A 14,720-nucleotide genomic window follows, 5' to 3' on the forward strand; every position below is an offset into this window, starting at 1 on the left:
GCAGGGAGACGAGTGGAAGACTGCCTTCAACACTCACCTCGGCCACTTCGAGTATCTTGTCATGCCCTTCGGCCTAACCAACGCGCCAGCTGTGTTCCAGGCCCTCGTAAACGACATACTCCGGGACTTCATCAATCATTTTGTGTTTGTCTATCTCGATGATATTTTGATCTTCTCATCCTCATTACAGGAGCATCAGGGACATGTGCGGCAGGTGTTGCAGCGGTTACTGGAGAATCGTCTGTTCGTGAAGGGGGAGAAGTGCGAGTTTCATGTGGAGTCCACGGCGTTCTTGGGATACATTATTGGTAAAGGGCAGATCAAGGCGGACCCAGTTAAGGTACAAGCGGTCCTGGATTGGCCCGAGCCAGCGGATCGGAAACAGCTGCAGCGTTTTCTGGGCTTCGCCAATTTCTACCGCCGCTTCATTAAAGATTACAGCTCCATCACCCATGCTCTGACCTCTCTCACCTCTCCCAAGATTCCTTTCAGATGGACCCCCGCCGCTGCAGAGGCTTTCGCGCTCCTGAAGGGTCGGTTTGCCTCCGCACCCATCCTCATCCAACCTGACCTATCCAACTCATTCGTCGTGGAGGTGGACGCGTCCGACGTGGGGGTAGGGGCAGTGTTGTCCCAACAGTCCATGGGTAGCCTCCGACCCTGCGCCTTCTTCTCTCGCCGCCTCTCCCCGGCAGAACGGAATTACGACGTAGGGGACCGGGAGCTGCTGGCCATCAAACTAGCCTTGGAGGAATGGCGGCACTGGCTGGAGGGCGCGACGCATCCCTTCTTGGTCTGGACTGATCACAAGAACCTGGCCTATCTGCGAACCGCCAGACGTTTGAAACCCCGGCAGGCCAGGTGGGCCTTGTTTTTTACCCGATTTAACTTTACTATCTCTTATAGACCTGGGTCACGGAATGTCAAGCCCGACGCTCTGTCCCGACAGTTCAGCTCCACGGACTCCTCCTCGCAGCCAGAGTTTGTCTTGCCTCCCTCTTGCGTCATTGGAGCCATCACCTGGGAGATCGAATCCGCCATTCAGGCAGCTCTACGGACTGAACCAGATCCTGGGACGGGACCCCCCAACCGCCTTTATGTTCCCTCTCGAGTGCGAAGCCGCGTACTGCAATGGGGACACGCAGCCAAATTCACGTGCCATCCCGGGGCCAATCGCACTGTGGCCTTCCTCCAGCGTTATTTCTGGTGGCCTACATTGATTAAGGATACCCGTGAGTACGTGGCAGCATGCAGCATTTGTGCACAAAATAAACCTTCTCTGTCACCTCCATCAGGTCTCCTCCGGCCCTTACCCACCCCTAAGCGACCATGGTCTCACATAGCTCTGGACTTCGTCACAGGACTTCCTCCCTCTGAAGGAAACACCGTGGTCCTGACCATTATCGACCGGTTTTCCAAGGCCACCCACTTCGTTGCGCTACCCAAGCTCCCCTCCGCCTTGGAGACGGCCCGGCTTCTCACCACCCACGTTTTTCGGCTCCATGGGATTCCTGAAGACATCGTGTCGGATCGGGGGCCCCAGTTCACATCTCAGGTCTGGAAGGAGTTCTGTACATCTCTCGGAGCCAAGGTGAGCCTCTCCTCTGGTTATCATCCCCAGACAAATGGGCAGACGGAACGGGCCAACCAGGAGTTGGAGGCAGCATTACGATGCGTGGCGTCCACCAATCAGGCCACCTGGAGTTCCCACTTGGCGTGGGTTGAGTATGCACATAACTCTCTCTCCTCCTCCGCCACAGGGGTGTCCCCCTTCGAGGCCTCCTTGGGTTTCCAACCGCCACTCCTCCCTGCCATCGAGGAGGATCTCACCATTCCCTCCGTCCAGCATCACCTTCGCCGCTGTCGCCGGCTATGGAGGTCCACCCGCGCAGCTCTGCTTCGGACGAAGGAGCAAAACAAACGCGTCGCTGATCGCCATCGGACCCCTGCGCCGGACTACCAACCAGGCCAAAAGGTATGGCTCTCCACGAAAAACGTTCCAGTCCGTGCCGAGTCTAGGAAACTGGCCCCCACCTTCCTGGGGCCCTTCGAGATCGACTCCATCGTTAACCCTGTGTCTGTCCGCCTCAAACTCCCTCGTACCATGCGCATCCATAACGTCTTCCATGTCTCCCAACTTAAGCCTGTTGCCACCAGTCCTTTGTGCCCTCCAGCTGCCTCACCTCCTCCTGCCCGTTTTCTCGATGGCCAGCGGATCTACACCGTCCGTCGCATTATGGACGCCCGCCGTCGGGGGCGGGGTTATCAGTTCTTGGTGGACTGGGAGGGCTACGGTCCCGAAGAGCGATCCTGGGTGTCCCGAGCTAACATTCTGGATGCGGCCATGGTGCGGGAGTTCCGGCGGCGCCATCCCGAGAAGTTTCGGTCGCCAGGAGGCTCCCGTTGAGGAGGGGGTACTGTCATAACCTAGGGGGAGGGTCTGCGTGTGTGTGTGTCTGTATACATGTGTGTTTGTCCTGCGGGCCACAGCGGAGGTTCCGGTGTCTCCGCCTCCCTAGGGCGGAGATCACCACACCTGCTACGGATCAAGTCATCAGGCAGGGTCTTTTTAAGCTGCCAGCAGACCATCACTCTTCGCTGGATCATTGACTACTTCTCAGTTAGTACCGGCTCTCTGGTGTGACTCTCGCTTTCGTGGATGTATATTACTTACCTGCTCTTCGTGTTCGCTCCTTTTTCAGATCCCCGTGTCAGTTCCTGCTCGTCCTTTCGGAAACCCCGGCTTTTCGTCAACCCGCCGCTCCACGCCGTACCACAGCTGGCCCCTCACCACCTGGGAATTCCTTCAGCCTCTCGACCCGCTTCAGCCGCCTCCCCCCTCGCCTTCCTGGACCCCCTTGTCTTTGCACCTCTATCAATCACTGTAAATAAACTTGCACCTTGCTTTCATCAGCCACCGCTTGTGTGTCCTCTTCCTCCTCGAGTCTTGACAGTTGAGAACTGAAGAAGCCTTTCAGATGAGAGGTGAAACGTCTTCAAGAAACAAAAAGAAGTCCAGTCGCCTTTTTCAAGCTCCAGAGACAGGTCCCACTATTCAATTTCAATTCAATTTTATTTATATAGCGCCAAATCACAACAAACTCTCGCCTCAAGGCGCTTTGTATTGTGGGTAAAGACCCTACAATAATACAGAGAAAACCCAACAGTCAAAACGACCCCCTATGAGCAGCATTTGGCGACAGTGGAAAGGAAAAACTCCTTTTAACAGGAAGAAACCTCCAGCAGAACCAGGCTCAGGGAGGGGCAGTCATCTGAGGGGAGAGAAAGACATGCTGTGGAAGAGAGCCAGAGATTAATATCAATTAATGATTAAATGCAGAGTGGAGTATAAACAAAGTAAATAAGGTGAATGAGAAACAGTGCATTATGTGAACCCCCCAGCAGACTAGGCCTATAGCAGCATAACTAAGGGAGGGTTCAGGGTCACCTGATCCAGCCCTAACTATAAGCTTTATCATAAAGGAAAGTTTTAAGCCTAATCTTAAAAATAGAGAGGGTGTCTGTCTCCCGAATCCAAGCTGGGAGCTGGTTCCACAGAAGAGGCGCCTGAAAGCTGAAGGCTCTGCCTCCCATTCTACTCTTAAGTATCCGAGGAACCACAAGTAAGCCAGCAGTCTGAGAGTGAAGTGCTCTGTTGGGGTGATATGGTACTATGAGGTCTTTAAGATAAGATGGAGCCTAATTATTCAAGACCTTGTATGTGAGGAGAAGGATTTTAAATTCTATTCTAGATTTAACAGGGAGCCAATGAAGAGAAGCCAATATGGAAGAAATCTGCTCTCTCTTTCTAGTCCCTGTCAGTACTCTAGCTGCAGCATTTTGGATCAGCTGAAGGCTTTTCAGGGAGCTTTAAGGACAGCCTGATAATAATGAATTACAATAGTCCACCCTAGAAGTAATAAATGCATGAATTAGCTTTTCAGCATCACTCTGAGAAAGGATGTTTCTAATTTTAGAAATATGTCTGTGTAGATTCTCAGTTATCCAGGTCATAGTAGTCTCTGGAGCTTGAAAAAGGCGACTGGACTTCTTTTTGTTTCTTGAAGACGTTTCACCTCTCATCTGAAAGGCTTCTTCAGTTCTCAACCAAATGGTGGAGAGACCCAGGTATTTAAACCCCTGTGGGCGTAGTCCCCTGGAGGTGGTTATGACCCTCTATTGAGCATGTGCTTGAACACATGTGCCCAGGTGTGAAGGGGGCGTGGGCCATATTTAATCAGTGGTTTCAGTTGAAACCAATTTAGGACTCCGCTCCATTGTTTCCTGTGGCCTATTGAGGTCACTGGAACAAAGGTGAAACCACAACTGAAACCACTGATTAAATATGACCCACGCCCCCTTCACACCTGGGCACATGTGTTCACGCACATGATCAATAGAGGGTCATAACCACCTCCAGGGGACTACGCCCACAGGGGTTTAAATACCTGGGTCTCTCCACCATTTGGTTGAGAACTGAAGAAGCCTTTCGGATGAGAGGTGAAACGTCTTCAAGAAACAAAAAGAAGTCCAGTCGCCTTTTTCAAGCTCCAGAGACTACTATGACCTGGATGACTGAGAATCTACACAGACATACTGCCTTCTTCTTGTGTCTCAGGGAGTGACGTCTGGCCAATGCGACAGTTAAGTCCTGTGTTGAGCATGAGGACAATAACAGCACACAGCGACACAGACATGGAGGGAAGAGAGAGATGCACGGAAATTCAGGCACTGTTTCGAGTTTGTGTCAGCTAAAGATGACAATATCAAGGTTTGTGATCGTCTTCCAAAAAGCGATTTTCGGTGTTTGCCAAAAAATGATTGCCTGTATTTATTTATTTATGGCTGCAAATGACTTGTTGTCCTATAATCTGTGAAACATGTGTCAAACATCTCTCTCATGAATGATATCAGGTCATTTTGAGTGAGAAACAGCATTTCTATCACAAGGTAGAAGTTGCAATGTGACTTTTATATATTTGTTTTGTTTTTTTTGTCTTTTTAAACAGAAATCTGGCTCAGAAGGCTGCAGAAATCACAACAAATATAACATCACTGATCTATAAAGATATTTGAAGTGGCCAAAAAGCTCTGGATTGATTATAATGTAGGTACAATAACACAGACTCCTAAAGATTGTTGAAAAACAGGTTATTTCTTCATTTATATATAAGCCCTTCATAAATCACTGACTGCACTCAGTTTACCAATTTAAGTAAAGACATTACACATAAAAGCACACAGAAACATCTGGATCACTTTATGGCAGACGATCACTTTTTGGCACAACACCAGCAGCTGTTGAATGTAACTAATAAAGTAACTTGTAATCTAACTTACTTACTTTTAAAATTAAGTAATCAGTAAAGTAACTAAGTTACTTTTCCAAGGAGTAATCAGTAATCGGATTACTTTTTCAAAGTAACTATGCCATCACTGGTTGGTGGATCCATATTTTGCTGCTGTGAGCCTGGACGCTGAGAAGTGTTAGAGCTAGGAATAAAGGCACACAAAATGAAAATGACAAACAGTCTCACAGGAGGGACCTTGACCTTTGTGCTCTCTGGTACTGAATGATGTCAGTTCATGGGGCATGTGAATGCCAATACCTGTCAGGGCTTTTTTTTTTTTTTTGACTTAAAATAGAAGAGCTATAGAACTTACAAATGTTTTTTGTTTTTGTTTTGTTGTTTGCTTGTGTTTAAACACTATCATAGATCTGAACAGCTTTTTACCATAGACACTATTACACTTTTCTGTGGCTCCATCTTGTGATGAAAATCAAGAATAGCATGTTCAACTCCACGGCCACTTTTGGGGATCAAGTAAACAATAAGGTTTGGGGATTCTGAGGAAATTCACACAAAACTGTTACTGTTACTACGTTTTTCAACAGTTTTATATTTTAAAAAGAGTTCTTTATTTCATGTTATTATGCCAAATTAACTAATAAAACGATTGTGGCACAGGGCAGGTAAGCTCTCTGTTGGATTCAGTGCCTTCGCTAATGAGAACGGTATAAAAAGTCCGTTATTAATTCATTAATTAAACCAAAGAGCTGCGACGACGGGGAGACCACAGCAGTCTGGAAATCCACGCACCTGAAGATGCGTTCCTCTGCTGCCTAAATGTAAGAACTAATAAGCAACAAGAAATTTAATTTTCTGTGACAGTAAATTATACTTACAGATGTACTTTATCTAAAGCTATGCTGCGTGGGGGGTAAAAATAAAGACAAGTTTCTGTGAACGTTTTCTGCTTCATGGTGTCGTTCTTGGAAATATAATTTCGATAACAATGCCAACTTTAATTCCGAAGTAGACTTTGACCTGTGCGGGCTAGAAGGCCCTGAACGCAGCACGGGCCTCTACCGTTGAGTTGCGGTACTGCAGCCACGGCTCCGCGCTGGGACTGGTCCTTTTGCAGCCATTTTCTGTCCAACCAAACAGCCGTCTCAGGAAGGTAACCAACCAGGGCTTCATTGCAGGTTTGTTCCTGGCTCCGGCCAATGATTGCTAACCGATTTCTCGTTAGCTCGAATGGAAATGTCCGTCTCTGTCTGATTTTTTTTATTTGTTGTCTGGGTGAATGAGGGCTGCTCATCAGGAAGTATCCAGCGGGCGAAAGTTTAAAAATGACTACCAAACATTTCGGCCCCGGTCACGTCTTGCTGTGCTCTGCACGACAAAGAACAGGCCAAGGCGGACGCGAATTGCATTGGATTTGCAGTGAGAATGTATTCAAGGGACACATATATACCTGAATAGGTTAACTACTGAAGGTAATAGCCCACTGGATGACTTCTCTACATTGAAAACATTGTTTTTTCCAATACTAGCAAGCCCACAGGCTAGCTCTATCCCTGGGTTAACATTAGCTAACATTAGCTAAAAATTTCACAGCCGCGGCTGATATCCGGTACTTGGCATATGGTAGCCAAACACATGCCAGTGTGTTTAGCATGTGGCTAACGTAAGCTGACCTTTCTGCAGGCTTACAGTTGTTTAACTATCACACCTCTCCTTTTTAGCTAGATAGTAACAATGTAACAATATCAATGGCTAGCGAACTGTGTCATGCTAAATCGGGAATTTCGTAGTGCAAACACACAAGCGCGTACTAAAGTGCGTGCAGTATGAAGAAGCGCTCATATTTTGGCTGTCCTTGTTGTACACGTCTGAAAATATGTCTGACCACTAGAATACGCGACTTCACTGAGCTAGTGGGTATTTTAAAGTGGAAACGCAGAGTGCAGATAACCTCCCTCCAATTTAAAGAGTTGATAGTTGTTGCTATTTAGTGTACGTTGAAGGTGTGGAATGACCTATGATAGCCTTCTGTCCATGGTAGATGTCATAATAAACACAATACCACTGCCTATAAGTTAGGCTGACAGGAAGAGGTGGAGGCTTTGCGTTTACTTTACCAGTTTAATAACATTTAATAACTGAAGGATCTTGTTAATTATTGTGTAATGAAAGAACAAATAATTACATTTCACTTAAACTGACCTAACCTGCAACTAGTTCCCAGTAGTAATCACAGGTTTGCTCATAAATGCATGAAAATATAGACTATATGGATCCAGGTGATGGTTAATTTTTCAGCTAAAGCTACTTTCAGCTGCTCCCTTATTCACCACAGCAGGTGGCTCTGCATGTTTGATTTGGCATAGTGTCTATGCAGAATGCCCATCCTGTCACTACCCCAAAAGGATCGCAGCTGTGCCTGGGATTGAACCATGGATCTTTCACTTTATAGGCAAATGTGTAAACCACTACACACTAAGGGGGGTCACCAACGTTCCATTAAATGTTAGGAAAAAAAATTTATTTGGCTGTTGATCACCGGGCTGGACATATAGCCTAAAATTTTATGATAAAAATGTTCACATCAGTTGACACTGATCATTATCATGATAGATGTTAAAACATTATTTCTTTATTTAGTGTAAAGGTTCTGTGCTGGAAAATACTGGCTCTGTTGTGGTGACAGGGTTAGTGCTGGTTGAGTCTACGTCCACTAACAGCACTATGTTGGATGATGTTTTAACTGGTGAAACAGATTTGTAGTGTTACCCATCTGCAGTGCACACAGAGTGAAAAATTATCTTCATTTACTTACACTTATAAATGATGCTGCTTGCAAGCTTCAATAAGACATTTTTCTACTTTTTTCTATATTGTCAGAAATATCATTATTGCACATTTTCTTGAATTAATGTGATATAATTTTGTGGCCCCTGCTTGTCGGTGTGAATAGTCAGTGAGCCTGCAGTTTCCCATGGCTTCTCAGTCAGATACACCCCTTGTTCATCACATCTGTTTCCAGAACACTCCAGTGGTGAAAAGGATAAGCTTGAAGCTTCAAAACAGGATTTCCTGTTAAAAGGGAGTTTTTACTTCCCACTGTCACCAAGTACTTGCTCACAGGAGGTCATGCAATTGTTGAGGTTTCTTCATAATATTGTATGAATATTGTATTCATAATATTGTTACCTTACAGTATAAAGCACCTTGAGGCAACAGTTGTTGCAAACTGGCACTATATAAATAAATTTGAACTAAATTGAATTTTTGTAGTTATGGCTAAGGAGGCGCAGTGGTCCCTTCAAATGTCCAGATTCACTGTTTTACATATTCTCTAACGTGTTCCATTAAAAAGGGTTGTCAAAAAAATAGATACTCGGATACTAATTGACACGAAAACTTGCTATTGGATTAGATAGTCATTTGTATCAATACCAGCAGTGCCATCTTTGCCTCCTCCAGCTGACACAGGACTTCACACAGTAGCACTATAAACAGCAGGTACCAGCCCCCTCATTCACAACACTGAACAGCACTTTATGAGGACTGTCAAGGGTCAGTAAAGCGCCCATTTCAGTAACATAGAAATATTAAACAGTTATCATAAACACTGTGAAACCCCTTTGGGAAATAAAAGAGCAGCCAATAGTATCTTTATTTAGACACATTAGCCATCTATTAAGTTATCCTTAAGATAGCAGCTGTGGCTAATAATAAAACTACTAGCACAAGCTAAGAAAGACAACTTAAAAATGGTGTTGCCATTGATTTTATTGTTTATATTATTTGTAATTATTTGTCCCTATGGTATAAAAAAAATGGTATCTGAGTATTTGTTGAGTTTGAAATTATCATATTGTGACAACCCTATCATAAAATCAGTTTTGTTATCTTTTTTTTTTTGCCAGCTGCTCATGACAAACAAACATAGCAGGACCATGAAGACAGTCCATCAGCAGGTCCCGATTATTACTGTAGTCAGATTATGTTCACTCATAATCTTAAAACTTACAAAAGCTCATTAAAACAGCAGCTTAACCAGTAAGTTACAACACGGGGTCAAACTCAGCTACTGTTGGACAAAAGAAACAGTCTGAAATGGATAAAATAGCGTGTCAACCGGTCATAGCTGTACTCTCTTTTGACATATCTAGGTCAGTCTGAGTGTTGAAGTCACAGTGAAGCTACAGCATGCTGTCATTATTTATTCCATTTCATAGCTCAGATCTTAGTAAAACAGCACGTGGATGAATCCCAAAGGAAACATCTCTGTTTTTGACAAGCGTGCGTGCAGGGCCCCTTCTTAATAACTCAGATCGTGACTAAGGTGTGACTCTTAGAAGCTTGCTACATTCAGCCGTTGCAGGTTGACTGTATTGCTACTGCTCCAGACAACTGAACGAGCTGTGTTATGTTGCAGATGGACGGAGACAGCTCAACCACTGACGCCTCCCAGCTGGGCATCACTGGAGAATACATGGCTTCCAGTCACTATGTTCTCCAGTCTCAAGAAGGTGAGGAGAAAAACAGTGTCAGTAGACAGTCATTGCAGTGCTTTCTGGCTTCGTTCTTATAGAGCTGAGTGTCTGTGTGTTTTATAGATGATGGTGAGGAGAATCTGAATGACCATGAAGATGGCGGCATCAAGGAGAATTACAGGGAACAGGACATATATCTTCCCATTGCTAATGTGGCTCGCATCATGAAAAACGCCGTTCCTCAAACTGGAAAGGTGTGTGAGGGAGGACAGGGAGCAGAAATACCAGATTTTCTTTTAAGATGGTTAACATCTTGGTTATTTTAATGACAATAGTAATAACTTTGTCTGGAGAAGAAATGATTGACCCATAATAAGCTTTTTGGGTGTTACTCTGTCATTTACACTACAAGCCACACTCGCCCCGTCACAGTGTGCTCACACAGATGGACATGTGGGAATTTGGTGTTCAGTATCTAGTCTGGAGGAACATAAAAGCCATTTTCTGGCTGAATAAATGTTTAAAAAAAGTTATATTTCAAACTCCTAGCATAGAGTTTGATTAGCAGTCTTTGCTAATCAAACTCTTAGATATTGCTAAGTGGTTGTTGGGCAAGAACCTTCAGGCCTAAAGTGTATCTGTGTGCCTGATTGTGTGTGAGCTGGTAGACGAAACAAACACACAGATTTCATGTATTATAGTTAGAGTCCAATCCCTGCTCAGCGGTCAAGGTTAAAGTAACATATGCACATAGCATATGCTAAATTTTTTTGTTTAGACATAATTGATGAGGAGTATAAGCAGAACTACCATCAGTACAGTATTTTTTAACGATTTCTCTTTGGCCTGATGAAAATGTGTTTTATTCTCAGACAGCTTTGAATCCTCTGTAATGTCTGCATCTCTTTTTTTTTCCTCACAGATTGCAAAAGATGCCAAAGAGTGTGTGCAGGAGTGCGTGAGCGAGTTCATCAGCTTCATCACGTCCGAGGCGAGCGAGCGCTGTCACCAGGAAAAGAGGAAGACCATCAATGGGGAGGACATCTTGTTTGCAATGTCCACTTTGGGCTTTGACATGTACGTGGATCCGCTGAAGCTTTACCTGCAGAAGTTCAGAGAGGTGAGGCTCAAGTTCCTCTTCTTCTAGAGCCCATTTCATTTGATATTTAAGTTCAGATTCTGAACTACGTCACGTTTCTGTGACTGCTCAGGTTTACTGGTCAGAACTGCTGTTTGATGAATTCAGAGCTTCCAGCGTGATTTAACCAACTAACACTTTTCAGAAGTAACCTGGTGTTATGAATGTAAAAAGCAGCAATGATGAGATACAGGTTTAATGTATGGTGCAGTGATTATGACCATATCTGTCAGTTGTGATACAAGGCAGCCCATTTTGGCAGCACCATAAGGCGGATAAACCAGATGTGTTTGGAACTCATGCAAGGATATCAGTAGACCTCCAACCTTCATGTGGCCTTCAGATCAGCTCAAGAACAGTGTAGATATGCACATGTGCCGCAGTGGATAGGGCCAGTCACACGGCTCTGCTTGCTGTGATGTGTGGTGACCTTTTGCACTATAGTCATTTAGGCTCACGATACATAACAATACACATAGGGCCTTTTGGGGGGGGGGGGGGCAGGTGTATCATGCAGTGGTTAGTGAGTGAAGCTGCCGGCGTGGCCCCACTCGCCTCATCACTGCTCCCTGCTCCTCAATTTTATCTGCACCTGAGACACTGGGGGGGAAGCAGTAATGGTGCACTTGGTTTTTCACATGACTGCATGGAAAACAAACCTGAAAATGTTTTCAAATTGTGTTTAGTTTCAGGTGTTGCTGTGTTCATAACTGTAATGTTTCCTGCTGTCTCTGCTGTTTTCCAGGCAATGAAGGGGGAGAAGGGAATGGCAGGTATGTCAGGGGGAGAAGGCCTGAGTGAGGACCTCTCAGAGGACAGCTTCAGTAAGTGGAGCACAGGCCGTGTTTTCTCTTTAGGTTTTTGCCCTCTCACTCTTTTTCCTCCAAACTGTTCATGAGAAATCCTAATAAATTCCACTCTTTCTCTCATCAGCAAATCCACTGCCAGCCGGGATTATCACAGCAGATGGTCAGCAGCAGAATGTTATGGTGTACACCACTTCATATCAACAGGTAAAACTCACATAATTGTTGCATTTGCTGTTAGTATCAAACATTATGATTTGTTTCCTTTTATTACCACCATCTGGAATAAACAGATCAATTATTTCACCCTGAACTGAATAAACTCTGAAGTTTTGGAAAAGTCTTTAATATTAGCTGACATTAGTATATGTGCCTCAGTTAAAATCTATATGCAGTTAGTTATAGACTCTGACCTAAATTGCAGTGTGCACTTAGAGTATATATATTTTTATTAATGCTGGGAAAATGCAGTTTGGGTCCAGCTTCATTTGTAAAAGTATTAGGTGCTGCCAGGACCCAAGATGTGCAGCCTGTGGACTGTGAAGCAAAAGGTTAGATATGTCAAATATAGAGGAGGATGCACAGCTCGCCTTACTGACGGAGTTTATCTTCAGCTGCTGTTCTGCACGAAGCCGCTCTCAAACCTATCAGCAGCTTTTTCATCCCAGTGACATGTCACCCACTACAAGCTGCACTGCTTCACACAAGCAGCAACACAGTACTGGGTGCTGAAGGCATAAAGCAGCTGTCATAATGTAGCTGTTATGTTTCCAGTTTGAATCTGTTTTCATGGCAAAACGTGGTCCTGGAGACGCTTTCTGTGAACTGTCATGATGGTTTGGAGTAGTTCAGCAGGTGTTCTCACCTCTTTCTGTCTTGTGGGAAGCTCATGGAAAGCTACACACTGTTGCAGTCGTGTGCAGATGCTCCTTCCATTGAGGAGGAGCATCGTCAGAGCACAATCACTTTTGCAGGGCAGTGTGCTTGAACCACACAGATGTTATTGATATTAATACGTTGTCCCTGAAGAGAACATGCTTATATAGAACTCGAGGGGCAAATAAATATTACTCAACTCGTGTTTTCCAAAATGAAGGAATCAGGTGGGATTTTTTTAAATTGGCTGGCACAGGGGTGGGGATCAATAATCACAGGTCCTTCTAAAAATTCTATCAGAGTTACATAAATTGTTGGAAAATCTTTGAGGCTCTTGTGCAGCGCTCTGTGCCAAGATGAGACACTTTTAAATGAAAAACGATGCTGCGCAGGAGCCTGAAAATTTGTTAATGTTGAACAAGAGTATGGCACGGAGGTGGATGCATGATTGAAATCCTCTGCTCAGACTAAGGTTGTGATTGCTCTTATATGACGTGTAGTTTTTGTCAGCTAAAGAAAAACAGCTGCCATCTCGTTGCTGTTGACTGAGTCAAATAGGGAGCAACTTATTGCTGAGGCTGAATATCAGCAATAAATTTGCTTTTGGTAAATGTGATGACAGGGTTGAAAAAAGGCACATTTGTGTTTTTAACTGTGTGCACAACACTCCCAGTTGTGCTTTCATACATTTTCCCATTACCTTTTCATGTTATTTATATTTTGCATGTCTATAGATGTGTCTGATCATTTTTTATGAAACTTGCCTCGGTTTTGCTGGTAATGCTGTGTATGAATGCTCTTATCTAACACACTTTGTTCCAGATTCCCACTGTACAGCAGATCCAGTTTTCATGACGAGGCCTCACTCTCCCAGCCTGAGCACAGCGGCTCCGCGCAGAGCTCCACTCACCGGATGACCTGTGACCCGGCCACTGGGTAAAGGGTATCAGACAGAGAACAGGAGGCATCTGCAGAATCCCTCATGTACAGAGAAGTCACTACCTGTTTAGTAGAAAGTGTAGTTTCTAGTTTCAAGGTTCCAGATGTTTTGGAGAGCTTCCAAAGCAGCTGGAAAATTCAAGGCTTTATTTTTAAGGCTAGTCTTCATACATGATTTAGTGGTGGAATTCTTTTTTTGTGCGTGTTAATGTGTTTGCTTTTATGCATCTTTTTTCTGGGGCAGGGGCTGGAATAGAGGGGTTACAAAGGGAAATGTTGCATTGGATGCTTTTTTTTAATGTCTTCTCTGTTTGAATCAAGAGGAGCCATGTTGTTACTGTCATAATAGATGATGCAGCTCTTTTGTAAGTTCACAGTTTACCATGTGCTTTAATGTCATAAAAATCCTTTGAATAAAAATTCAAAAGTGATGTTTCAGACTTTGTTTATTTCATTGTGTAAAGTGACCCCAGTTTGCACTTCTCAAAAGCTGAGTGGTTACTTGGTGTCCTACCTGACTGCAGAGTGTCGCAGCTTATAGAGCGGTGGTGGTCTTGAGAAGGATGCAAGACCTCCAGAGCGTAGCAGGCAGCCAGCAGCTACAGCGGGGGAAATATTTGACCCCCTGCTCAATTTGAGTTTGCTCACTTAAAAAGAAATGAAGTCTCATTTTAATAGAGTGAAGTAGAACATGAACCAAAGGTCCAGTAAAGTTATAAATTGATTTACATATCATTGAGTGAAATAAGGATTTGATCCCCAAGCAAAAGAAACCTGGGACCTTTCCTGATTGTGGTGTCAGTGAATCCGTTCTCTGTCACGTATGAGCTCGTCCTCTTGGCCAGTACAGAAAAGATCATTTTGGCTTCTACACTCGGCACTGTGTTGTTCTGAATTGGTCGACAGTTGAGGAGTTTCCTTCTTTTGGCACGAAACAGCCCTCAGCCTTCTTCAATAAACATCATCTTCAGAGAACTTGCAGTGCCATGGGAAGAGGGGTGCAAACACGCCTTTGAAAGGAAGAGTGCCAAGTACCAAGACCTCCTGCATGACTGCAGGGGAAAAGGATGGCAGGCACAGCTGTTCCCAGTCAAGGTTGGCTGTAGAGGATTCACCACCCAGTCACAGTCAGACCTCAGCTCCTCCACAAGCAGAAGATTCTGGGAGAGGACTT

The 14,720-nt window shown here is 44.6% G+C and overlaps 1 protein-coding gene across 2 annotated transcripts; it reads left to right on the top strand.

The window, feature by feature from the left end:
- The first annotated feature begins 6,355 nt into the window (after positions 1-6,355).
- On the top strand, positions 6,356-13,977 carry LOC115777390 (nuclear transcription factor Y subunit beta-like). Of its 2 annotated transcripts, none has more exons than XM_030725291.1 (7): positions 6,356-6,487; positions 9,730-9,823; positions 9,911-10,041; positions 10,710-10,907; positions 11,671-11,749; positions 11,859-11,938; positions 13,430-13,977. In XM_030725291.1, exons 2-7 carry the CDS (start codon positions 9,730-9,732, stop codon positions 13,460-13,462), a joined length of 615 nt encoding a protein of 204 aa, XP_030581151.1. In that variant the 5' UTR covers positions 6,356-6,487; the 3' UTR covers positions 13,463-13,977. The 2 variants fall into 2 exon arrangements, with proteins under 2 accessions (XP_030581151.1, XP_030581152.1); XM_030725292.1 differs by lacking the exon at positions 6,356-6,487 and adding an exon at positions 6,557-6,781.
- The last annotated feature ends 743 nt before the right edge of the window (positions 13,978-14,720 follow it).

Source organism: Archocentrus centrarchus, unplaced genomic scaffold (genome assembly GCF_007364275.1).
Source record: "Archocentrus centrarchus isolate MPI-CPG fArcCen1 unplaced genomic scaffold, fArcCen1 scaffold_52_ctg1, whole genome shotgun sequence".
NCBI lineage: Eukaryota > Metazoa > Chordata > Actinopteri > Cichliformes > Cichlidae > Archocentrus > Archocentrus centrarchus.